This window comes from Euleptes europaea, chromosome 16 (genome assembly GCF_029931775.1).
Source record: "Euleptes europaea isolate rEulEur1 chromosome 16, rEulEur1.hap1, whole genome shotgun sequence".
Lineage (NCBI taxonomy): Eukaryota > Metazoa > Chordata > Lepidosauria > Squamata > Sphaerodactylidae > Euleptes > Euleptes europaea.
Genome location: NC_079327.1, coordinates 12345928 through 12372360, shown reverse-complemented (window position 1 = coordinate 12372360; position 26433 = coordinate 12345928). Strand labels below are relative to the sequence as shown.

Here is a 26433-nt window from a genome sequence, read left to right as displayed (position 1 = left end):
ATGGGCAGCGGCGGCGCCGAGCTGGCGGCCTTCCTGCTGGTCGTCGCGGGCTGGGTGCTGGTGTCGTCCACGCTGCCCACCGACTACTGGAAGGTGTCCAGCATCGACGGCACGGTCATCACCACGGCCACCTTCTGGGCCAACCTCTGGAAGACCTGCGTCACCGACTCCACCGGCGTCTCCAACTGCAAGGACTTCCCCTCCATGCTGGCGCTGGACGGTGGGACCCCTTTCCCCCCTTGCACGCGGTGGCTCTCCCCTCCCCGCCCCTCCACCCCCTAGGCTCTGCTGCCCGGGTGCCCCTGTGGCGGGACCGGGCAGCGGGGCTGGGCCCCGGCCCTGGGCTCCCTTACTCGGGGAGTAAGCCTGCCGAGCTCAGTAGGGCTTCTTTCCGAGTCAAGATGCATGAGGGTGATGGAGCTGCAAAGACTAGAACTTGGGTGCATGGGGGGGGGGGAGTTACAACAAGCTGAGCTGCTCATTCATCGGCCAGCTGAAATTTATACATATATATATTTATATATAAATTTATATATTAGAAATTATATATAGAAATTTTTATATATATAAAAAAAATTTATATATATATATATAAATTAAGAAAGGGCTAGGTGGAAAATTATTATTATTATAACCTACAGACCTCTGCCTGAGACCCTGGAGAGCCACTGCCAGTCTGAGTAGACAATACTGACTTTGATGGACCCAGGGTCTGATTCAGTAGAAGGCAGCTTCGTGTGTGTACATTGTGCCGGGGGTCGGACTAGATGACCCTGGTGGTCCCTTCCAACTCTATGAATCTATGATTCTATGGCATAAACACACCACACGTTTCATTTCCTTCCTCTCTGGCTTGATTCTGGCTGGGCTCGGGCTCTGTATATTGTGCCAAACCAGGGATGGTAATTGCCTTGATAGAGGGGTGCTCATAAAATTTGACATTTTATTCACAGGCATGGGCAAAAACGTGAAGCACTGGTAGATACAAAAAGAGCTGATTTTTGTTTGTTTGTTTCATTCTTCTCTGGATATTCCTAAAGAGAACAGTTTGGCCAGTCTTCACACTTTGCTAACTAACCAGAACTAGCGGACAAAATATTTGTTCCTAAAAAAGAGACGCTGATCTGGTTCCTGATAGCACTCGGTGAATAGGATACGCTGCTTGGGCACAGCAGTATACGGTAGTGCGCTTGGACCGGATTTCCTTTTTCTCAAAAGCTACCTTTAAAATATACCCAGCTGTCTCGCCTGTGGTCGCCCCTGGACTCCAAAGGCACGTTGGGAATTCATCTGCAACAGATTTAAGCTTTAAATGTGTCCCGTCCTGCTTGGATGAATAAACAAATAGAATTCACTCGAGCTTTTCTCTGTGCCTATGCAGGGAGAAGATCTGTAGCTGAACCAGACCTCCTTTGCAAATGTTCCCCAAATAAACCTGTTGAATTACTGTACCTGGTCATTCTCGAGCTCATTCATTAAGAAGTAGGTGCCTTTACCTTAACATGACGCAGCTGGGTGCCCTTGGTTTATCAAGGTCAGTCTTGTCCTCTCCCCCTGGCTCTCAGGGGTCTCAGACCCCTAATGTGTGTGTTTGTAAAGTGCCGTCAAGCCGCAGCTGACTTATGAAGACCCCGTAGGGTTTTCAAGGCAAGAGACGTTCAGAGGTAGTTTGGCGTTGCTTTCCTCTGCAGGGTGACCCTGGAATTCCAGGGCTAGCCCTGTTTAACTTCTGAGACCTGACGAGATCAGGCTAGCCTGGGCCATTCAGGTCAGGGCTACATCCCCTACTACCAAACCGTTCTTAACTGGAGATGCCAGGGGATTGAACCTGGGACCTTCTGCAGACAACGCGGATGCTCCACCACTGAGCCACAGCCCCTTGCTAGCCACAGGAAACTACCAGCTTCTCTCTTATTTTCTCTCCCGGTTTTCGAAAAAAGCTTTCAACACAATGCAGTGCTTCCCTATCAGCTTGAGCATTCTGCTGTGGTTTATACTGAACTAACAGTATGATCCTATGCATATTTTCCTGGAAGTAATCCCAAAGAGTTCAGTGGGATTTACTTACAGGTAAGCATGTACAGAATGACGTGCTTACTGGTAATAGGTCCTGTTGAATTAGGTAGGATTTGTGTGTGTGTGAAGTGCCGTCAAGTCACAGCCGAACTATGGCGACCCCTTTGGGGTTTTCATGGCAAGAGACTAACAGAGGTGGTTTGCCAGTGCCTTCCTCTGCACAGCGACCCTGGACTTCCTTGGAGGTCGCCCATCCAAATACTAACCAGGGCTGACCCTGCTTAGCTTCCGAAATCTGACGAGAGGGCTAGCCTGGGCCATCCAGTTCAGGGCAGGTAGGATTTGTGTGTGTGTGTTAAGTGCCATCATGTTGCTTCCGACTCATGGCGACTATGAATCAGTGTCCTCCAAAACGTCCTATTTTAAACAGCCTCGCTCAGGTCTTGCAAACAGGGTTGTGGCTTCCTTTATTGAGTCAATCCATCTCTTGTTGGGTAGGATTTACTTCCCAATAAATATGTGCAGTTATCCTGGGAATCAGTCTCTGCAGTCAAGGAGGAAGAACTGCACTTTTATTGGAGCTAAGAGGCAGGGTGGGGTGGGGCTGTGGCTCAGTGGTAAGAGCATCTATTTGGCATGCAAAAGGTCCCAGGTTCAATCCCCAGCATCTCCACTTAAAGGGACTAGGCAAGTAGGCGATATGAAATACCTCTGCCTGAGACTCTGGAGAGCTGCTGCCTGACTGAGTAGACAATACTGACTTTGATGGACCAAGGGTCTGATTCAGTAGAAGACAGTTTCATGTGTTCATGTGTTCAGGGATCGCAGCCTCTTCTACCTTCTGGGTCGTACGTGTCACACTGATAGAAATGTATAATATTCAATTGTGAAAACAGCTATTTGCATGCTTCCTATGAATCAAACCTTGCTCTTGATTTTAGCACAGTGTTTTGGAAGCGGGCCTGGCCTCCACGCTTGGCACAGTTGGGCATCTGTCAGGGCCCAGATGCTGGCAGGGGGCCCACCACTCCCGGAGCCAGGCCTGTCAGTGTGGGGCAGGCGGTTGCCAAGGCATGGTGCCAAGGAGGCACTATGGCCAGCCCCGCCTCTCTTTCCTGCCACCACCTCCTCCTGGCCCATCCAGCAGGGATCTCACCAGATCCCTCGCTGACCTGGACAGCTGATGGAGAGATGGCGGCAGCAGTGAAGAGGAGATTGGGCAGGCGGGGGCGGGGGCTATCACCCCCCTCCGTGTTCAGCCCCCTTGCCTGGGCTGCTTCCCTCTACCTTTTATCGTTGAGTAGGAAACGGAACATCATGAGCTGCAAGCGTTATGGGGGGGGGGCACAGTCTAGGATCCAGCCCCTGCTGCTTTAAGGAGGGCCACTAAGAATGTCTTAACATAAGAAAGGCCATGCTGGATCAGACCAAGGCCCATCAAGTCCAGCAGTCTTTTCACACGGTGGCCAACCAGGTGCCTCTGGGAAGCCCAAAAACAAGACCACTGCAGCAGCACCATCCTGCATGCATGTTCCTGCATGCTCCTCTAATCCTGGAGAGAATAGGTATGCATCTTGTTTGAAGCCCTAACTCCAATCTGGAGCCAACACTGGTCAGAAGTTAGCTGTTGTTTGAAAGAAGGCGTTATGTGTCAGGGGAAATTGTTTGAGAGCCAGTGTGGTGTAGTGGTTAAGAGTAGTAGTTTGGAGTGGTGGATTCTGATCTGGAGAACTGGGTTTGATTCCCAACTCCTCCACATGAGCGGCGGAGGCTAATCTGGTGAACGGGGTTTGTTTCCCCACTCCTCCAAACGAAGACAGCTGGGTGACCTTGGGCTAGTCACAGCTCTTTCAGCCTCACCTACCTCACAGGGAGTCTGTTGTGGGGAGGGGAAGGGAAGGTGATGGTAAGCCGGTTTGAGTCTCCCTTAAGTGGTAGAGAAAGTTGGCATCTAAAAACCAACTCTTCTTCTACTTTTTCTGTGCAAGGAATTTGGGGTGATTTTGCTTCTTAAAGACCATCTCCTGCTAGAAGAGTAGCCACCCGGTCAGTACATCAACTGCCTCAGCGCTAGGAGGGCTTTTATTTTAAGAAATGGGGATTCAGTTTTTCTAATGGCTTGGTTGTTGTTGTTTTTTGCCATCAAGTCACAGCTGACTTATCGCAACTCTGTAGTATTTTCAAGGCAAGAGATGTTCAGAGGTAGTTTGCCATCGCCTGCCTCTGCTTCACACTCCTGACATTCCTTGGAGGTCTCCCATCTGAATACTAGCCAGGGCTGACCCTGCTTAGCTTCTGAGATTTGACGAGATCAGGCTAGCCTGGGGCTATCCAGGTCAGGGCACTGGCTTGATAGAAAAGAGCAAATGGGATTGACATAAATCTTCGAAGTACCCGAGGGCAAGTGTCACGAAGATCAAAGTTTCTCCCGCCGAAGCACTAGTGTTGCCTAGAGAGGGAAATGGATGCAACGTTTTGAGTATCATCTGATCTCTTTGCGGGAGAGGAAAATTGATTGTTCAGTCATTCTCGTTTATGGTATTAAAGGATGCAATATGCTTTGAGTGGGAAAATATTTTTGAATTTGTGGAGGAAAAGAAACAGGCCGGTTGGCTGAAAGGAATAAAAAAACTACAACCAAGCTTGTTTATCGAAAGCACAATCTCAGCAAAGGTAGTGCTGTTAGTTAATCCACTTGCCGAACAACCAGGGTGGCGCGAACAATTCTTACCTCCTTCATTTTATCCTCATAACAGCCCTGTGAGGTAGGTTATGGAGAGAGTACGTGACTGGCCCAGGTCGCCCAGTTTGCTTCATGGCGGAGTGCTGTTTGAACATGGATCTTCCTGGTCTGAATCTAACGCTGTGACCACAGCATCACAGCACATGTTTAGCTCTGCTAAGAAAATCAGTGGGACTTAACAGGTGCTTCATTTTGGCTTAATTCTCCCTTAGTCCCCCCCACCAACAAAGAGTATTTAAAAATCAAAAACGTCATCTCAACATAGTATGTTGTTTCAAAAGCCCTTGTGTGTAGGCCAGAGGGAATAATAACTGCAGGGGCTAAAGCAAGGAAAATGGTTCCATTGAGACTGGAACTTGCAAAAATGCACACTTTTGTATTCCAGTGGTGTTCAAGGGCACTTCACCCCCCCCCCCATAAGATGGTACCAATGGTACCAAACAAAGCTGGGAAAAGATCACAGCAAAACAAGGGAAAACACAGAAGCAGAATGCATAGAGGAGAGGGTGGCATCGTGTGGATGCTCTTGAACTCAGCACTGCTGTGCGGATGCCTAGACAGAGCAAGACATCCTTGTGGAAACAGCCTCTGCGGGGAAGCCAGCTGTGCTTAACTTTCAAGAGAGCCAAGATTGGCGGTGGCTTCCAATGAACACATACAGGGTGCAAAAGACTTCTATTGAAGATGTAAAATGGCTATTAAAAATAATGTGTTGAAATTAGCAAAGGTGATGTTTCAGTCACCACACCTGAAAAAGGATATCGCAGAGCTTGAGAAGGTGCAACCAAAAGAGCAACCAAAATGATCAGGGGGCTAGAGCAAATACCCTATGAGGAAAGGTTAAAACTCTTAGGGCTGTTTAGCTTGGAAAGATGGCGGTTAAGGGGAAGCATGATAGAGGTCTATAAAATTATGCATAGTATGGAGAGAGTGGACCGGGAGAAGCTTTTCTCCCTCTCATAATACTAGAACGCGGGGTCATCTGCTGAAGATGGAGAGTGAGAGATTCGAAACAGATAGGAAGAATTTCTTCATACCATGCATAGTTAAATTGTGGAATTCCCTTCTCCAGGATATGGTGATGGCTGCCAACTTGGAAAGCTTTAAGAGAGGAGTGGACATGTTCATGGAGGAGAGGGGTATTCATGGCTACTAGTAAAAATGAATACTAGTCATGATGCATACCTATTCTCTCCAAGACCAGAGCCTCCTGCCTGTTATATTAGGTGCTGTGGAACACAGGCAGGACCTAATGCTGCTGCAGTCGTCTTGTTTGTGGGCTTCCTAGAGGCACCTGGTTGGCCACTGTGTGAACAGACTGCTGGACTTGATGGGCCTGGGCCTGATCTGGCATAGCCTTTCTTATGTTTTTATGTTCTTAAGTTTGCTGGTGACCTTGAGGCTTTCTTACCTACTGATGAGTGACAAGGAGTAATACATTCTGCAGGCTGCCGGCAACCCAACAACTTGACTTTCCAATCTTTTCCAGACCCTTTCTCTAGTGTTTTTGCCTCTGGCTCTGTGCTTTGCAACAGCTGCATTGGGGTAGTAGCTGGTGGGTCCTTTTCAAAAGGAATGGATACAGAAGTGGACTGTGGTTTAAGTCAACAGCATAATCTGAATCTTCCAAAACCTTGTGTACGTTGACCATGTTTAAAAGAGTGACGGGTGAAATTGACTGTGAAAATACAATATTTTATTTCTGACTACTTTTATGAAATGTCTATAAACATTAGTCAGCATCAAAATATTATCGAAGGCTTTTACAGTCAGAGTTCATTGGTTCTTGTAGGTTATCCGGGTTGTGTGACCGTGGTCTTGGTATTTTCTTTCCTGACTTTTCGCCAGCAGCTGTGGCAGGCATCTTCAGAGGAGTAACACTGAAGGACAGTGTCTCTCAGTGTCAAGTGTGTAGGACTTCCTACACACTTGACACTGAGAGACACTGTGTGTAGGACTTGTCAAGTGTGTAGGACTTCCTACACACTTGACACTGAGAGACACTGTGTGTAGGACTTGTCAAGTGTGTAGGACTTCCTACACACTTGACACTGAGAGACACTGTCCTTCAGTGTTACTCCTCTGAAGATGCCTGCCACAGCTGCTGGTGAAACATCAGGAAAGAAAATACCAAGACCACGGTCACATTAGTCAGCATCATTTTTATTTTTTAAAAAGCCTAAAACGGCAGGATTTTATGATTATATTGTGTTGATAGTTCATTCTTAGGAGGTAATTGTGCCGTTGTTACAGATATAAATCACGTTTGCCAACAGGACTTTCTTTGCGCCCTCATCCTTTGCTGTGTCATTCACCACATAAAATGACGCACAGTTAAGTTTTCTTCTCAAGCCCTGTTCTCACTTACAGAGGTGTCAGGTGGCAACTACAAACAGGGCTTTTTCAGTGGCGGCACCTCATCTTGAGGCTTGCCCAACACCTGCCTTGCTATCCTTTAGGCTCCAGGTCAAAACATTCCTCTTTTGAGAAGGGGAATCCTTCTTCTTTAGGGTCTGGTCCAAGGCCAAGGACTGTTGTATCAATAGCATTTAGACCCGGGGGGTGTCAAATGGTAATTCACGCTTGAGGTAAATGGTAGCAGCATCTCCGTACCTTCTTAAATGATAGTCACCAGAACAGAAGAAGGAGCAGGAGGAGGAGTGGGTTTTTATATGCTGACTTTCTCTACCACTTAAGGAAGAATCAAACCAACTTACAATCACCTTCCATTCCTTCTCCACAACAGACACCCTGTGAGGTGTCTTATAAGAAGATCTTATGACTCTTTTATATCCTTTTGCAGTTTTATAAGCATTTTCAAGAAGTCGGCCATTTATAATGATATATTTGTCCATCTTCTTACTGTCACTGCACAAAGTTGAATTTTGTTGGATTTCTGGTATTGGACGTATCTTTACCTTTCATTTAAGGCCCGGTTTGCTCCTATAGCTTTTCCCCAGGCATAAGCATGTTTTTGCTATCACGAGGGACTAAGGGATTCTGCTATTGTGAACTCATTTCTGAGCACGGAATGCAAAACATAAAGGCCTTCGTCTTGTCTTCAGGGTAAATTTATGAACTGAAATGGAAGCCATGGTCAGTGAAGCAGAGCGTTTTCTAAAACCTGAGCCCTGGGGGTGAGGAGGGAGCACCTGAAGAAGAAGAAGAAAGGCATTTCTCTTTCATCTTGATCAAGCGCAAAGGGCTTCTGAACCTTTCCCAGTCTTTTGGCAGAGGGTGTCAGCCGGTACAATTTTTCCCAGCCCTGAATGACAAGCTGGGGGTATATGCGGGGACCTCATGCAATATTAAGTTACCGCTTTGACCCTGGGTTTTTGGCCCCGTACATTTCCCAGTTCCTTGAGGCGCAGACAACAGTAGGTGGTGATGGTTCCCTCCAATGCTGTGAAAGGGTTCATCTTGGATTTGTGCAGATCAAGCTTGTGTTAAAAGTACAAGAGAAGAATAGGTCAGTTTTCCTGTTTCGCCCCTCTGATGCCTCAGATCTGGTACTGGTGAAAACGCAAAATTATAAACCACCTTCCCATCCTTAAGACTAACAAACAAAAAAGCTTGAAGTTCTTCTAAGCCCAACAGATAAGAAATCACCTAATTCTGTGTTCCTATTAATTGCATCATGTGCTCTTAGCATACATGATTGATAATATTGGAACTCCATAAAGAAGCATGTGACTTAACACGATTTCCATCAACAAATCAGTTGCAAAAATAATGGCAGTAGTTCGTTTATAAGAGATGATGGGACTGACGTTTGCTTACAATTCTCATTCTCTGATCTCATTCTCTCCAGAGTCATCCTTGTGTGAGTTAAGGTGCAATCCTAAATAGAGGATCAGATGAGCCTGCTTCTGTCTGCCAGCCAACTGAGGGGCGGTGAGCAGCCCCCTTAATTGGCAGGTAATTGCCTGTCCTAACCTGGTATCTGATAACCCTATGAATAACATACATTTTAAAAAGAAAAACAGACAAATAGGTTTCTACTGGAATGTTGCTGGGCCCGTACCATGTAATCAAATAATTTTAGATGCATCTAATAAGTAGTTCCCGTGGCGCAGAGTGGTAAGCCGCGATACTGCGGTAAAAAGTTCTGCTCACGACCAGAGTTCGATCCGACGGAAGTCGGTTTCAGGTAGCCGGCTTGAGGTTGACTCAGCCTTCCATCCTTCCGAGGTCGGTAAAATGAGGACCCAGCTTGCTGGGGGTAAAGGGAAGATGACTGGGGAAGGCACTGGCAAACCGCCACGTAAACACAGTCTGCCTAGTAAACGTCGGGATGTGACGTCACCCCATGGGTCAGGAATGAACCGGTGTTTGCACAGGGGACTACCTTTACCTTTTTAATAAGTAGTCTGGAGCAACCTAGAGATAGAGTTATTTCTCCTCAGAAGAAGAGCAAGGCTACTGTAGACATTCCCCCCCCCATTTGGTTATGCTTCTGAACCATGGTGGTATTTTGTTTCTGGGGGGTGCCATTGCTGAGGGTCAGTCTGGCCACCTCTTGACCCAGAGAGGGTCCATGTTTTATTTTCCTTTTACATTTGAAAATGATGTGGTTCTGCCCTGAGGCTCTTAAAGAATCAAAAAACGTCTTCAGGTTGGCAGGTATCCTTGTAATCTGATCTCTGATGCATCAGGCTGTGTTAGAGGTATTTTTTTTAAGCATCTGTCCGTTAGTCTCTCAAGGAAATGAGAGTGTTATCACGAGAACCATCTGTGTTCTCCGAGTCTTGCCATTTTCTCTTTAGATAGATTACTTGAGATAAGCATTTGGGGACCCTCCCCCAAAATAATGGAAGAACACGTTAGCTGCTAGGGTTTTTAAGAGGCTGCATCTTTATAGAACTTCAGAGGGCCCATTAAAATGTTTGCTGGGCTTTTGGCATTTACTTTTGTGACTTCTTGTAAAGAACTAACTGTCTACTCCCGGTAATTAGTGTGCATTGCCATTTTTATAGGAAGGGGAGAGGCTGATTTCGTTCTGATTTCGTTCTGTCTCACTGCAAGTTGCAGTACGTTGCTGTGGCTTTTTTAAATTGTATTTTATTTTTATATAAAGGGATACAGAAAAAAAGGAAAAAAGGGGGGGAAAGTGGAATTACAGAAATATCAGCATGTCTCTGTCCAAGCTTCAGTCTAATAATCCGTACTTGCCCCCATCTCTAATTGCAACTTTAACTTAAAGGTATCTAAACGTAGTCTGTACTTCATCTCATTGTTAAAATTCACTGTTAACATAAAGGATCATTAAAATCTAACTAATATAACTGTTATTAAGTATCATAGCAATTAAATAATCTAATACTACCTATAATAGTAAAATATATAAAACAGTACCTATATAAAAAGGTAAAGGTAAAGGTCCCCTGTGCAAGCATTCCTGACCCATGGGATGACATCTCATCCTGACGTTTACTAGGCAGACTATGTTTGCAGGGTAGTTTGCCGTTGCCTTCCCCAGTCATCTTCCCTTTACCCCCAGCAAGCTGGGTCCTCATTTTACCAACCTTGGAAGGATGGAAGGCTGAGTCAACCTTGAGCCTGCGACCTGAAACCGACTTCCGTCGGGATCAAACTCAGGCTGTGAGCAGAGCTTTGGACTGCAATACTGCAGCTTACCACTCTGCACCACAGGGCTCATATGATAGTAAAATATATAAAACAGTACCTATATATTTTGTGTTAATTGAACTGAAACTTCCAACTTCACATAGTAGTTATAGATTCAACCTTTTCGCTGCATATTCTGGAACAAAACGTTTGTTAGGAACGCGTATAGTTATCGTAGAATGGCTGCCACTTCAATTTGAAACCATCTATTGGCTTCCTATTGGCAAGGGAACTGTGGATTTTTGTTGTTGTTGTTGCACACCATTGCACGGCTTTCTTGTGAAATGAGGCACGTACATATTTTTTTTTAAAAAAAAAAACACACAACATTTTCATTTCAGAGTTCTATACTGAAAATGACCCATCCCTGAAATAAGATTGCCTTCGAATGTTATGAAAGGAGGTGGGTTGCAGTGGGAATGTTAAATCGACACAGCGGGGCGCAATCTTTTCGCATTTCTGTGAAGGATAGATTTCTGCCAAGGGCTGAGAAGTTTTTCTGTTCAAGAATGTTCCATGCATGACTTTATGATTCCATATGCTCTGATGGCAGCGTTGCAGAGAGCTGGTCCCAATTCTTTTTCCCCTTGTGTCTCCGCCTTTGGGACAGAAATCCAACCAATTTTACTTTTCCATGCATGGAGATGTAGAAGGAAAGTTGTACCCGGTAGAGCAGGGGTCCCCAATCTGTGCGGCCTGCGGGCACCTGTGGGATTCCCACACACGGTGGTGGGCGCAACTACATAACGGCTGCCAGAGGAGGCTGAGCCAACCACAAAATATTAGGGAGTGCAATCGTGCATAACCCTAATAGTAACTCTTCAACATTTCAGGCAGAAGCTCGGTTTAACGTGATGTCTTTCAAAATGAACATGTTGGTTAAAAATATTGAACATGTTGGTTAAAAATATTGAACATGTTGGTTAAAAATACTGAACTTGTTGGTTAAAAATATTCTTGCCTACACGCACAATAACACAGTGAAGATCCTTATGCCTCGGTGGCGGGTTTTGCTAAAGCAACTTCTGAAATGTCTACACAGCTGATCAGATCTCCAGTTGCCAATCAGGACAAAGAAGCTCATGCTGTCTACAGATCTAACTAACAAACAGAACTAAAGAGCAGGGACTCCACCCCATGAGTCCACCCTAAACCAACAAGACAAAACCCAGAGGGGGGAACAGACTCTTCCAATGTAACGTATGCACTAAATTCGCCACACAGCACGTGATGGTCTCAAGCAAAAAATGCCCAAAACTCCTTTCGTATGTCTGAGCCCTCGTATCATTCCCCAACAAATATGAGGACTTTAGAACATGAAGATTGGCCTCTGAAGGCTTTGACAATCCAGGGAAAAGAACAGACTGTTCAGAGGTTTCCATCCCCCTTCTCTACCTATTTGCATGAGGTAGATTACTTTTTTTTTAAACTTGTACTCCTTGTCCCGTGAGCATCTGTGCCACAGTGTTCTGGTATATTTGCCTTTTGACAAACTCGTAAGGCTAAAAAATTTTTTGGAAATTTGTGTTGGCTTGATCCTACCTCAACTAGGGTTGCCAATAAGGTTACCATCCTCCAGGTACTAGCTGGGGATCTCCTGCTATTACAACTGATCTCCAGCTGATAGAGAGCAGTTCACCTGGAGAAAATGGCTGCTTTGGCAATTGGACTCTATGGCACTGAAGTCCCTCCCCTCCCCAAACCCCGTCCTCTTCAGGCTCCACCCCAAAAACCTCCCACCAGTGGCGAAGAGGGACCTGGCAACCCTAACTCAAAACCTCAACTAGAGTTGCCAACAGGTTGCCAGCCTCCAGGTACTAGCTGGAGATCTCCTGCTATTACAACTGCTCTCCAGCCGATGGAGATCGGTTCACCTGGAGAAAATGGCGGCTTTGGCAGTTGGACTCTATGGCATTGAAATCCCTCCCCAAACCCTGCCCTCCTCAGGCTCTGCCCCAAAAACCTCCCGTCGGTGGCAAAGAGGGACCTGGCAACCCTAACCTCAACTCAGGCTTGGACTGGATGACCATTAGGCTAATGATTATTCCCACCAAGGTGAGATTCCGTGCTGGTTGAATGATCTGATTATGCCTTGCGCTCTCCGACAAAACTTGCGCTGACCTTTGACCAGTGTACAGCAGCCATTTTGGCTATTTAGCACATGCGAGTTATGTTGGTTGGGGTAAATGTTTACCCAGCTTTACCTAGGAGGTTTAGCTATAAATTAAACTTGAGAAGACCTGTGGGTAAATACCTTCATGCTTCAGCACCTTAATGCGTTAATTAGCTACTAACAGTGCCAATAAATTGGACCCGTCAGAAAAATAATGGCTTCCTTGGCCAGTTTTGATTGACAGGTGCTCCTAAAGAATGTACCCCAGAAAGACGGTACGGAGAAGATTAAAAAAAATTAATACCCATGTTTAGGAACATTACATCGAATCTACGTAACTGTGGTCCTAAGCCACACCCTACTCACTGCCTCGTCTGCTAGCCCACCAGGGGCTGGCATAGCTGGATTTTCCAATGCTTTCCTTGGATGGCAACGGTGAAGCAATTGCCAGGCATCTGGCAAGGGAGACTATCCAGTTCAGCGAGTCACAGGTGTTGTAAGCGTGCATATGATTTAACACTGGTTAACCTTGACTACATGGGTGAAAAGGCCCCAGCTCTCCTTAAAGGCTATTTCAACTTCTGATTAGGGTGCCTAAATCTATATCTGAAATGTGAGAGAATAACGGCAATGTTAATGCAGAAAGCCTTTTCCCCCCATGGTAATATAATAAGGAACTCACTTATAAGGACTCCAATCTGGAGAAACAGGTTTGATTCCCCACTCCTCCACATGAAGCCACCTGGGTGACCTTGGGCTAGTCACAGCTCTAAGAGAGCTCTCTCAGCCCCACCTACCTCACAGGGTGTCTGTTGTGGGAAGGTGTTTGTAAACCGATTTGATTCTCCTTAAAAGGCAGAGCAAGTCAGCATATAAAAACACCCTGTTCTTCTTCAGTTGCCTGAAGATCAGTTGTAATAGCTGGAGATTTCCGGCCATGACCTGGAGGCTAGCAACCCTAAGGTAAAGGTAAAGGTCCCCTGTGCAAGCACTGGGTCATTCCTGACCCATAGGGTGGCGTCACATCCCAACGTTTTCTAGGCAGACTTTGTTTTATGGGGTGGTTTGCCAGTGCCTTCCCCAGTGGCAACCCTACAAGGGGTTAAATCTTCCATTCCCACCCCCACCTATGAATTCATTCCTCTAGTGCCAGCATGGTGTGAGAGCCAGCGTGGTGTAGTGGTTAAGAGCAGTGGTTTGGAGTGGTGGACAGGAACAGGGCTAGTGCAAAAAGACTGGCAATCCTATGACACCAACGCTAGCGTGTTTTTAATTGTAATGTTACAGCATGGATGGGGGGCATTAAAATTGCCGTACCTTACTGTAGGGAGGTGATTAGGGTTGCCAGGTCTCTCTTCGCCACCAATGGGAGGTTTTGGGGGCGGAGCCTGAGGAGGGTGTGGTTTAGAGAGGGGAGGGACTTCAATGCCGTAGAGGTCAGGTGAGCTGATTTCTATCACCTGGAGATCAGTTGTAATAGCAGGAGATCTCCAGCCACCACCTGGAAGCTGGCAGCCCTAGAGGTGATGGATTCAAATATAATAACGGATTTTAATCTTCTCTTGGATATTCTTGCTTCTCTCAAAAATCTTAATTGAATTCTGTTTTCATTAAGTGTGTTTCCCCCCCCCCCATGGATGCATATACAGCCACCCCTACCCCCCCCATTCAGGTGCAGATAAATTTGCTGACAGATTTCTAGTCCCTTCCTCATTTGTTGCCTCCTAGAGAAGGTTTGTTTCACTTCATTGCTGATAAGTTGAACAAAAGGGGAGGGAGGAGACTATATAAGGTTCGTTTGAACTTAAAAGGCAGATGAAGTCACGAGGAATAATCCTGCCCTTTGGCGAGCCCTAATCTTCTGTCACAAAAGTGCATCTCTGGCTGTTACCGCACTAGGTATTCCCAGCGATGTATTAAGGGTTTGAAAATGTTATAAAAAATACTGTTTGCACTTTCGATGTATTCCCAGTGATGTTTTAAGAGTTTGAAACTGTTATAAAAAATACCGTCCGCACTTTGTTTGGCCCCTTTAGCTGTGAAGACGTCTTCCAACCATTTTTTAGCCGTGGCACCCAAAAACCCTTTTAAAGCGATGGGGGTTACCGCACTTTGTATTCCCAGCGATGTATTAAGAGTTTGAAAATGTTATAAAAAACAACGCTTTAAGAGGGTTTTTGGATACCACTGCTTATAAATGGTTGGAAGACGTCTTCACAGCTAAAGGGGCCAAACTAAGTGCGAACAGTATTTTTTATAACATTTTCAAACTCTTAATACATCGCTGGGAATACAAGTGTGGTAACAGCTGATGTTTTTTATAACATTTTCAAACTCTTAATACATCGCTTGGAATACAAGTGCGGTAACAGCCGATGTTTTTTATAACATTTTCAAACTCTTAATACATCGCTGGGAATACCTAGTGCGGTAACAGCCTCTCTCTTCCCTATAATACCGCTAAAGTTACCAGAAGGATTTGGCTGTAATTTGCTGCCAGGAGATGGAGCATGATAATTGTTTACCTTGTCCTTTTAAAGGGCCAGAACAGGATAAACTTCTTCCTCGCTCTGTTGCAGGATACACATTGAACACATGAAGCCGCCTTATACTGAATCAGACCCTTGGTCCATCAAAGTCAGTATTGTCTACTCAGACCGGCAGCAGCTCTCCAGGGTCTCAGGAAGAGGTCTTCCACATCACCTATTTGCCTAGTCCCCTTTAAATGGAGATGCTGGGGATTGAACCTGGGACCTTCTGCATGCCAGGCAGATGCTCCACCTCTGAGCGACAGCCCCTCCGAGCCTTTAGCATCGTGCATTAAGAAATGAAGTACAGCCTTTTGGATCATACCGGTGGCCCATCCAATCCAGCATCCTTTTCCATAGAGCAGCCAAACAGCTGCCCGACAGGGCCAGCAAATGACACAGAGGCCAAGGCCTTCCCCAGATGCGGCTGCTGTTCAGAGGTTTGCTACCACTACATGGGGAGATTTTGCTCTGGCACAGATTTACCCTAATGCACCAAGAGAGGGTGCAGGTAGCTTTACATTCCACAAACCTGTGGGAAACAAGGCATCTACAGCATCTCTTCCCTTCCCTTTCTCTGGTCCTCTCACCCATCTCCTCCTATCTGCAATTTGGGGCCCTGCTTGCACTGGGATGTGTGAGTGACAGGACCGAGGCTGCCTCGTCTCTTCCTGTGCTGAGGAATTTAAACCTGCATGCGTATTCCCCCAATTTGTAACTTAGTGGTACTACTCTGGATTCCACTTGTGTCTCCCACTGATCCTTCTGCACCTGGCATTCAGGGTCAGCTTGTCCCTGGCTGCATCCGCCAAAGAGGTGTTTTCCCAAAGATCCAATGACATAATGACAAATGACATAATCCTTAGGGTTGCCAACAGACCTGGTGAAAAATGCCCTGCCCTTGTGGAAATGGGCAGCTGAAGCTTTTCATGGCATGGGGGGCAAATAACATCACCTGGTAAATATCATCCTGTTAAGCCTGTGGTTTTTTTTATTTATTATTTTACTTATTTAGTTAGTTAAACTTATAACCCGCTCTATGCCAGGCTCAGAGAGGTTTGCATAATCTATCTATAAAACATACAATACAATAATAAAATCAAATAAAACAGTACGTTAAAACAGCCCTAAATGGATTAAAATCACAAATTCTAATTCCTAGTGGTACTTAGAATTGCAATATATGGCCACAGAGTGGCCTGTGAGTAGTTGTTATTTGGCAGCAGCAGGAAGGATAGGGAGGCAGGCATTTATAACACAACCGTAGCTGGCCTCAACTTGGTGGAACAGTTGTTTTACAGGCTCTGTGGAATTCCATAAGGTCCCACAGGGCCCTGGTCTCATCGGAAAGACTTTTCCACCTGGCTGGGGCCACCTGGACACTCCTTGGGCCAGAGACCACCAGTAAATTAGCGTTAGATGATCTTAGTCTTCCTTGGGAAACATACCAGGAGTGGTAGTCCCGCAGATAGGAGGGTCCCAGACCATGTAAGGCTTTAAAGTTCATATCCAGCACCTTAAACTAAGAATCAATGTCCTCCAAAATGTCCTATCTTTGACATCCCTGCTTAGATCTTGCAAATTGAGGGCTGTGGCTTGCTTTATTGAGTCAATCCATCTCTTGTTGGGTCTTCCTCTTGTCCTGCCGCCCTCAACTTTTCCTTAGACTAGACCTCACTTGTTCAGATGCATTACAAAATATTCCACCCAGATAATTTGATCAGTAGCTAAAGGAATCTGTCCCTTTCTAAGAAAAGCAGATTATCTGCAGAGGAAGATATCAGTTGGAAGTCTTTGACGTAAATAGCATATCTTTGTTTTTTTAACTGAGCAAAAGTTATCCATGGACATTGGAATATAGACGTAAATGGTTCTCCGTATCTTTGGATTAGCCTATTGTTTGGGGATGGTGTCTGCAAAAGGGTTAAACTTCAACCTTTCAAATTTATATAAAAAACCAATTGGATACAATAATTGTAGATGATTGCTTTATGATGCGTCATTCTTTTGCCTATGGATGTCAACAGTTATGACGCCCATTAGATGGGCAAGGTGAGAATCAAGGGTGAGGAAGAAGGAAATGGGTAGGGAGGCTATTGGCTGTGTAAAGACATTTTGACCAACTCATCTTTATTGCATTGATTCAGTTTTATAGTCGCAGCATTGGAAAGGAAGTGTTTTGCCCAGATTTCTAGCTAAGCAAACACAAGTTAGTCCTTTAAACTGATGGTTATTTTTCTGGAAGACCAAAATCACACGTGTATGGTAAACAGCGGTTTGTTTGGCTACTATTGTACATCAGTCTTCCTGGACATCCATCAATCGCTTCAGAAATCTGGATTACAAAAATGTATGAATTTGCAACCTTGGCAAACCTCACGAACTCGCTTCGGAAAATGCCGATTGAGGACTATAATCACAGTTGGCAACCATTCTTTGATATATTGAAGGAAGATATGAGTGAAGGAAGCATTATTGTAACATCATTAATATGTTGAGATTAATATACATTAGTAATCAGCGGGGTTAAATTAGAGTTATTTAGATATAGTTGAAATCTGTTCAGTTCTATAAGCTGCATACAGTATTTAGATTTGTATTTTTGATTAGGTTCTGTAACCCGATAAATAGGTTGGGCCAAGATATGATAGCTTTTGACAACGCTTATGGGCATGGACCAAGAATGTAATGTATTTTTCCTATATATCTACCCTTTCCCCCTTGTTTTTGTACCCCTCAAAAAAAGCAAATAAAAATTTAAAACAAAATCACTTCAGAAATCCAGTAGGAGTTCATTTAGAATTTTGTAAACTAGGTACTGTGTGCAGAATTCTGTTCTTGTCTCAACGTTATATTGGATTGGTTGAGAGCAGAAGGAAGACACAAACCAGAGAGGTTAATTTGTCAAAATTAGTGTATTAAAAAAAGGCAGTTGGTGCTGAAACATGGGGGAATAAACCATGTGAAGAAAGAGAAGATTAGAACAAGTTAACCAATACACTGAACATAAAACAAATGTGCGTGCTTGTATATGCAAATGTACATGTGAGTAAATTTACACATACCCATATATACACTTTGGTATAATGTTCAGTGTATTGGTCATTTCCTTATGGTCTTCTCTTTCTTTACATGGGATATCCAAATTGGTGAGATCTATAAACTGGAGAGCTGGAATGGGGCCAGACTGGAAGATCAACTTGGAGTATTTACTCAGAGGTACTTCTCCAGGGTTACCAGGTTTCATCGCCTTAAATTTCTCAGTGAAGTAGCAGCCAGGTCTTCATCCACCCATTCCACTCCAATTTTTTTTTGAAGAACGGGTGGGGGAAAGAGCCAGATTAAAAGAGAGAGGAATGAGTGAGAGAAACTGTAGCTGCTGAGAGTCCATCAGGAACTGAACATCACCCTCTGGCTACATTCTGGCAAGGCCTACTGAATTCTGTGGACTTACTCCCAAGAAAGAATTGTAGCCATGTGGAATTTTTGACAGGTCAGCCAGACACTGGTCCAATCTACATGTTATATCATCTAGGGCAGGAGAGTAAAATCCATGTTGAGGCCACGTATTCTTTTTCCCAGTCCTGCACAAAGTTCTCGAGTCCTTTATGATTAGCATTTAACCCAAGTATAGCATTACAGCTTCAGTGGTGCTAACCATAGGTAATGCTAGCCATGATCACCATCATAACCAGAATTTGAAACCCCACTTTAAACAAGAGCAAGCTTGGTTTGAACCAATGTTGACGTTAAGCAAGTCTTCTTTGGACTTTAGATTTGGGGTTACCCAACTTCATGTGCCAGAAGTACATACTACTCCACAATCCTCCCAAGAATTACAGCCGCCATTTTTTTTGAGGTGGGCACTGGGCGTATTTTCAGGATTCAAATATGCTTGAACGGAACAATTGAAAAGGGCTAATGCATCACGGTTAAGACTGATGAGGGAAGAAACATGCACGAGAGGGGGCCCGCAGCTCATGCCCAGGCTCCTAACCATAGATCCTAGAATACAAAGCTTTTGGAGACTGGTAACTAACGCCAGGTTTTACCTTTGTGTTGTGTAGGTTACATCCAAGCTTGCAGAGGACTGATGATTGCCGCCATCTGCCTCGGCTTTTTCGGCTCCATATTCGCGCTGGTCGGGATGAAATGCACCAAAGTCGGAGGCTCGGACCACACCAAAGCTAGAATTGCTTGTTTAGCGGGGGTGATTTTCATCCTTTGTGGTAAATATAAAATTGCAACACCCCCAACCCCTCGAGGGCATTGCTTTTCTCCAAGAGCACTTCCTCTCCCCCCCTTAAGGGTGTGTGTAGAAATAAACACATGAAAGAAAGTTTAACAACTCCCTTTATTGCTTTACCCCTAATCCTACCAGCCAAGAGGATGAGGTCTAAGTACATTCTGTACAAGTTTCAGCCGCTGAACAGTTCTCCATCTGGTACATTTCAGGGCTCAGCGCTATGACTGGTTGCTCCTTGTATGCAAACCGAATCACCGCCGAATTCTTTGACCCTATGTATGTTGCTCAAAAGTAAGTACTGCTGGGGAAATGTATGGGCTTTAAACTGTATCACGGTTTATCCCTTGGCCCATCAAGTGCTTGAATCATTAATAATAATAATAATAATAATAATAACAGTAATAATAATAACAATAACAATTATTTGTATCTCGCCCTCTGCTGGCAAGCCGGGCTTAGGGCGGCTGACATATAAAATACAACATAGTTACAGAAATGATAGGGGCTGTGGCTCAGTGGTAGAGCCTCTGCTTGGCATGCAGAAGGTCCCAGGTTCAATCCCCGGCATCTCCAGTTAAAGGGACAAGTCGGTGATGGGAAAGACCCCTGCCTGAGACCCTGGAGAGCCGCTGCCGGTCTGAGTAGACAATACTGACTTTGATGGACCAAGGGTCTGATTCAGTATAAGGCAGATTCATGTGTTCACGTGTACCATATAATTTAACAATCTAAAAACGGGTGTATGTGTAAAAATAAAAATATATATATTATTACAACCATCTAAAAGCAGAAGAACTAAATTAAAACCCGTTCCGATGGCGCCTAGCTTCTCCACATTTCAGGAGGATGTTATATTAAGGCGGTCATAAGAACATAAGAAAGGCCATGCTGGATCAAACCAAGGTCCATCAAGTCCAGCAGTCTGTTCACACAGTGGCCAACCAGGTGCCTCCAGGAACCAGGTGCTCATCATGTAGTGGTTAAGAGCATCAGACTCTAATCTGGAGAACAGGGTTTGATTCCCCGCTCCTCCACATGAAGCCAGCTGGGTGACCTTGGGCTAGTCACAGCTCTCTCAGCCCCACCTACCTCACAGGGTTGTGGGAAGGGGGAGGGAAGGTGCTTGTAAGCTGGTTTGATTCTTCCTTAAGTGGTAGAGAAAGTCAGCATATAAAAACCAACTCTTCTTCTTCTCTCCTTAGGATTGCACTGTAAATTATATATGTAAATAAGTGGATGACTAGATTTAACTAGTTTTGTTTGCTGCCTTTAATGCAAACTAAAGAGGAAAGGTGGGATTAAATATGTATAAGAAGGTGACCATACCAGACGAGTTTCAAAATCTTTAGTTTCACTAACTATGCTCTCATTCCTCTTTCCCATTGTATTTTTAAAAAATTTTCTCTTATCCCTGCCCTTGGGCTTCCTCTGCGTGGTTGGCTCCGATTCCTTTGGCAGCCGTTTTGTGGTTGCACCTACCACCCTGTATCAGAATTCCAAATGTGCCTGCAGGTGTAGTGAAATGTAATCTTAATTAAGGGATTGGAACAGGGGAGGAGCAACTAAACAGGAAGTTACAAGGAGACTGAGAGAGAAAGAGCAAGCAGGCACTAGGGAAGAACTGTTAACTTTTCTTTGTGTTATAGAAGTTCAATAAATACCTTGTCCCTGGCATTAATAAGACAGCAGGCTATGAAAGTTTGGGGACCCCTGCTACGATTGATGAAGAGCGAATGAAAGAAAAATATTCAGGATACGAATAGAAGTTTTCTTGTTCTCTTATGCAATATAGCACGTGCACCTTCTGCAGCTGTTTAGCGAAATACATGTAAATGTGTTGGATGGTTTTGTTCACCTTGGTCACAAAAAATAAAATAAAAAAACGTGAAATCCCATTTTGCTGATGCAACTCCTCACTAAGCGTGAATGTATCGCTTTCCTGCAGGTATGAATTAGGAGCGGCTTTGTTCATCGGATGGGCGGGAGCATCGCTTTGCATAATTGGCGGCAGTATATTCTGCTTCTCATTGGTTAAAGAGAATAAATCTCCAAGGTACGGAACACACCAGCTTTATTGAAATTAATGCATTAGCATATTTCTAATTATTAAATATGTTAAGAGGGTATGCTACACAGAACCAGTTTGCATATCTTTCTAAACCAACCTTACTGTTGAAGTTTAGGAATGGGGGCGTGTGGGGGGAAAGGGATTTGGAACCAACCAACCCCGACTCCTTTTAAGGAGCATACTTGTTGGATATTGCTTGTCTGTATAAGTTTTGGTGTAGTGTGAAATGCCGTATGGCGGAAGCTGATAGCAAAGCTATCATTTGCACTACGTGAATCCTTAAGTGTATCTTCCGTAAAGGGATGTGTGTTCGCTGTTATTACGAAAGATGAAATTCATGACTCAAGAATTGGGCTATGGTCTTTGATGCTCCTGGGCACTTTATGCTTTCATAAGAAGATGGATTTGGGGTTGCCAAATTGCAACGTTCAAGTCAAAAATAAAAAATAGTGTTGTCAAAAGCAACGTATGAACAAAAACAATAACACCAGGCTAAAGAATGGAACAATATGTAGTGAAATAGACAAGAAACATACAAAAAAACACACTACAATATATAACAATCTATATTATTATGTCTAAACACACATGAAGAGAAACATTACAGCCCAACCTCACGTGGAGGAGAACAGAACCAGAGAAGTCCAACGAGACGTGAAGAACACAAGTGGTCAGGTAAGTGTGGATACTGAACAATGATGCAAAATGGATTAAAAAGGTCCAAAGGAGATCAAAGAAGGAGACGGTCGTTCCGGATACAAATAAGCGCGATGATTTGAATCTAATATGGCAAGAGGCTTAAATGTCCTCTGAAAGAATAGAATACTACACAGAGACTCTTCTGAGATTGAATGACTGATGAAGCCTTTGGCAGAAACGGACTCCTAATTTGTATCCGGAACGACCATCTCCTTCTTTGATCTCCTTTTGACCTTTTTGATCCATTTTGGATCCTTGTTCAGCATCCACACTTACCTGACCACTTGTGTTCTTCACGTCTTGTTGGACTTCTCTGGTTCTGTTCGCCTCCACGTGAGGTTGGGCTGTAATGTTTCTCTTCCTGTGTGTTTAGACATAATAATATAGATTGTTATATATTGTAGAGGGTTTTTTTGTATGTTTCTTGTCTATTTCACTACATATTGTTCCATACTTTAACCTGGTGTTGTTGTTGTGGTTCATAAATTGCAACGTTCAGCAACAATGACGCTGCAGGAGGGATGGTTGCCACCTGCCCTTTTCTTTCCTAGGGCCCTCCTGATCACCTAAAAAACCAAATGACATTTGAGGGGAGGGGGAGAATTCTCATAAGTGACTGAAACTGGTTGTTGAAGACAATTAGAAAGCTGCCATCCTTTTAAATAAAAGTGTGAGACCCTCTCAGTCCAGGAGTAGAACTTTTAAAGCAATTCATGGCCTGGGTTCCACGGACCTGAAGGACCGCCTTTCTTGGTCTGAGCCTATGCAGCAGCTCATAGTGTAGAAGGTGAAGAAGAAGAGTTGGGTTTTGTATGCCGACTTGCTCTACCACTGAAGAATCAAACCGGCTTACAATCACCTTCCCTCCCCCTCCCCACAACAGACACCCTGTGAGGTAGGTGGGGCTGAGAGAGCTCTAACAGAGCTGTGACTAGCCCAGGGTCACCCAGCTGGCTTCATGTGTAGGAGTGGGGAAACCAACCCAGTTCACCAAATTAAAGTCTGCCGCTCATGTGGAGGAGTGGGAAATCAAATGCGGTTCTCCAGGTTAGAGTCCACCGCTCCAAACCATGACACCACTCTGGCTCTCTGCCATGGTTAAGAGTGGACTCTAATCTGGAGAACTGGGTTTGATTCCCCACCCCTCCACATGAAGCCTGCTGGGTGACCTTGGGCTAGTCACCGTTCTCCCAGAGCTCTCTCAGCCTCACCTACCTCACAAGTTGTTCATTGTGGGGAGGGGAAGGGAAGGTGATTGTAAGCTGGTGTGACTCCTTCAAGGTAGAGAAAAGTGGGTATAAAAACCAACTCTTCTTCTTCTCACAGCACAGCAGGGCTTCTAGTTGTTCTCACCCATGGCCCTACTCATTTGTGGGGGTTTTCGTGGCTGCTCCACTGTTGTGCAAGGGGGAATCAGGAGGTCTCTTGGAGTTTCAAGGCTCAGTTCCACCACCTGAAGGACAGAAAACTACAATGATTAGACCACCACCCTTCATTCCTTTGCCCTGTTATTAACTCAAGTCATTAACTCTTAGGTTTTGACCTTAAGCAGGGCTGCTGACTATTTGTCTTCCCTGCTTTGCTGACCTCAGGGCAACTTGACCTCTTCCACCACACGTGCCTCGGTCATGGGAATGCTCTCACAGGTCACTCCCAGGATCTTTTCAAGTTGTCTAGTCCAAGTCGGGTATTGGGTGTGATGAGAATCTGGAAGTGACTCGGACTATGGGGTCTGCATAAATTCCTTCCGGCACTTTTCAACCGTAGTAATGGAAATGACCTGGGAGAGCAGGGACTGAACATTTCAATATGAGGAGACCTGCAAGTATCCTCTTATTCCATCGTTTCACAAGAGTAATTCTTGCCTGGGAACTGGCAAACTGTAAATATGTAATTATGTTCCCCTGAAAGAATCATTGAGTTGGAAGGGACCACCAGGGTCATCTAATCCAACCCCCTGCACAATGCAGGAAATCCACAACTACCTCCCCCACACACACCCAGTGACCCCCTACTCCATGCCCAGAAGATGACCAAGGTTCCCTCCCTCTCATGAACTGCCTAAAGTCATGGAATCAGCATGGCTGACGGATGACCATCTAGCCTCTCCTTAAAAACCTCCAGGGAAGGAGAGCTCACCACCTCCCGAGGAAGCCTGTTCCACTGAGGAACCACTCTGTTAGAAAACCGGGATCCGAGTTGCAGTGGTTCCCCACACCCAGATCTGACCTGCTGCATTCAGGAAAACAATTCCCTAATTGTAGTACTAGCACTGTGCACAGCTTCACTCTCTACCTTCCCCTGTACAGGGGTTAAGAGCGGCGAAATCTAACCTGGAGGACCGGGTTTGATTCCCCACTCCTCCACATGAGCAGCCGACTCTAATTCTGGATAATTGGGTTTGTTTCCCCACTCCTCCACGTGAAGCCTGCTGGGTGACCTTGGGCCAGTCACCGTTTTCTCTGAACTCTGTCAGCCCCACCTACTTCACAAGGTGTCTGTGGTGGGGAGGGGAAGGCGATTGCAAACCACTCTGAGACGCCTTAAAGGTAGAGAAAACACAGGGTATCAAAACCAACTCTTCTTCTTATGGTAGACCATCTAGTTTAGGGAATGGGGTGGTGGTGGTGATAGAAAAGCTTGAGCCATGGCAGCTGTAATTTTTGCCAGTGCTGGGACTATAGGAGAGAAGAGGAAGAGTTGGTTTTTTATATGCCAACTTTCTCTACCAAAGGGAGATTCAAACCGGCTTACAATCACTTTTCCTTCCCCTCCCCACAACAGACACCCTGTGAGGTAGGTGGGGCTGAGAGAGCTCTAACAGAGTTGTAACTTGCCCAAGGTCACCTAGCTGGCTTTGTGTGTAGGAGTGGGGAAACAAATCCAGTTCACCAGATTAGCCTCCGCCGCTCATGTGGAGGAGTGGGGAATCAAACCCGGCTCTCCAGATTAGAGTCCACTGCTCCAAACCACTCTCTTAACCACTACACCACTCTGTCTACACCACCATCTAATACTGGGACATCAGCACAACAGTTAATAGGATCGGGCTGTTAAGATCACCCGATCCAGTAATTATAGTGTCTGGCATTGAACAGACAGAATTTCACAGAACTGGATTCTGTTGACCCGATTGGAGTACTTTGCTATAACTTTCAAAGATTTGTGAAGCAGACTTCAGCAGACTCCTAACTGCGTAGAGTAAATAATCTTATGCTCGTAACATGTAAATAATTGGCCAGAGTTGACCTTTGCACATAGTTTCTTCAGATTCATGTCATAGCAGGCTGTCCGGCTCAGCCGAAGCTGTGAGAATTGCCCACGGTTTGTGGCTCGATTTGGGAATGTGCATCTTATCAAATTCAGTGGGGCCGTGCCCCTTATGGGAATTGGGTGCATACTGGGTTGAATATGACTTGGGAAGTTCCTGATCCAAATCTTATCTTGTAGCAGCCATGAAGTCACCAGGAGGCCATGGGCAAGTCATTCTTTCTCAAGCTCCCCCACCCCCTTATCTGTAATGTGGGGATGGTAACCCTGCCCTCCCAACTCTCTTGCGCCGACAGAGAGCGCGCCCGCAAAGTGCTCCGAACATTCAGCACAGTACAATCCTGTTCAGTTACCCTGGTCTAACCACACTGAAATCAGGGGGCTACAAAAACGAATTTTGCCATGCTTCTTGTGCTGACTCAACGGATAGGCAGACTTTGTTTACAGGGTGGTTTGCCAGTGCCTTCCCCAGTCCTCTTCCCTTTACCCCCAGCAAGCTGGGTACTTATGTTACTGACCTCGGAAGGATGGGAGGCTGAGTCAACCTTGAGCCAGCTACCTGAAACCGACTTCCGTTGGGATCGAACTCAGGTCGTGAGCAGTACTACAGCTTACCACCCTGCGCCACGGGACTCTTATAGCAGTGTATAGGGGTGTTTTTTTTAACCAATGAAAAAGCAGATATTATCCAATAAATACCTGCTTCTGAGAGTGCACTTTAAACTGAGTAGCTTTTTCACTGTTCAGGATGGGATACGCATACAACACAGCAGCCTCGGTGATATCTACTCGAACAAAGGTCTACAGCGGCTCAACGGGTTTGGCATCACCCAACGCCTCTCCAAAGCACTTTGACAAAAACGTCTATGTCTAACCCAATGGTTCCAAGAGTCCTATTTTTTATAAATCACGTTTGTTCATTCACAGAATAATTTTTTAGAAAGGTACTGGTGTCACTAGCACCTGGATCGAGAATTGTTTTATAAATGAACTTTTTGCCTACTTGTTGTAAATTTCCCTTATGCATTGTATTAAGATTTATACGGATGTCATGCATAAATTATATCTGTAAATCATTTGCTATTTTTTGCTGTAAAAAAACATTTACAAATAAAGTAAAGT

At 45.0% G+C, this 26433-nt stretch overlaps 1 protein-coding gene across 1 annotated transcript; it reads left to right on the top strand.

The window, feature by feature from the left end:
* On the top strand, positions 1 to 26185 carry CLDN10 (claudin 10). Its single transcript, XM_056861731.1, has 5 exons — positions 1 to 220; positions 19096 to 19257; positions 19484 to 19565; positions 21220 to 21327; positions 26059 to 26185. The coding sequence occupies exons 1-5, from the start codon at positions 1 to 3 to the stop codon at positions 26183 to 26185; spliced, it is 699 nt and encodes a 232-aa protein (XP_056717709.1).
* The last annotated feature ends 248 nt before the right edge of the window (positions 26186 to 26433 follow it).

Bases quoted from the DNA above. Each gene is read 5' to 3' on its own strand.
- CLDN10 (XM_056861731.1), top strand. From the start codon at position 1: ATGGGCAGCGGCGGCGCCGAGCTGGCGGCCTTCCTGCTGGTCGTCGCG. The intron at 221-19,095 runs GTGGGACCCCTT...TGTGTTGTGTAG, and splicing joins CTCCATGCTGGCGCTGGACG to GTTACATCCAAGCTTGCAGA. The intron at 19,566-21,219 runs GTAAGTACTGCT...GCTTTCCTGCAG, and splicing joins CCTATGTATGTTGCTCAAAA to GTATGAATTAGGAGCGGCTT.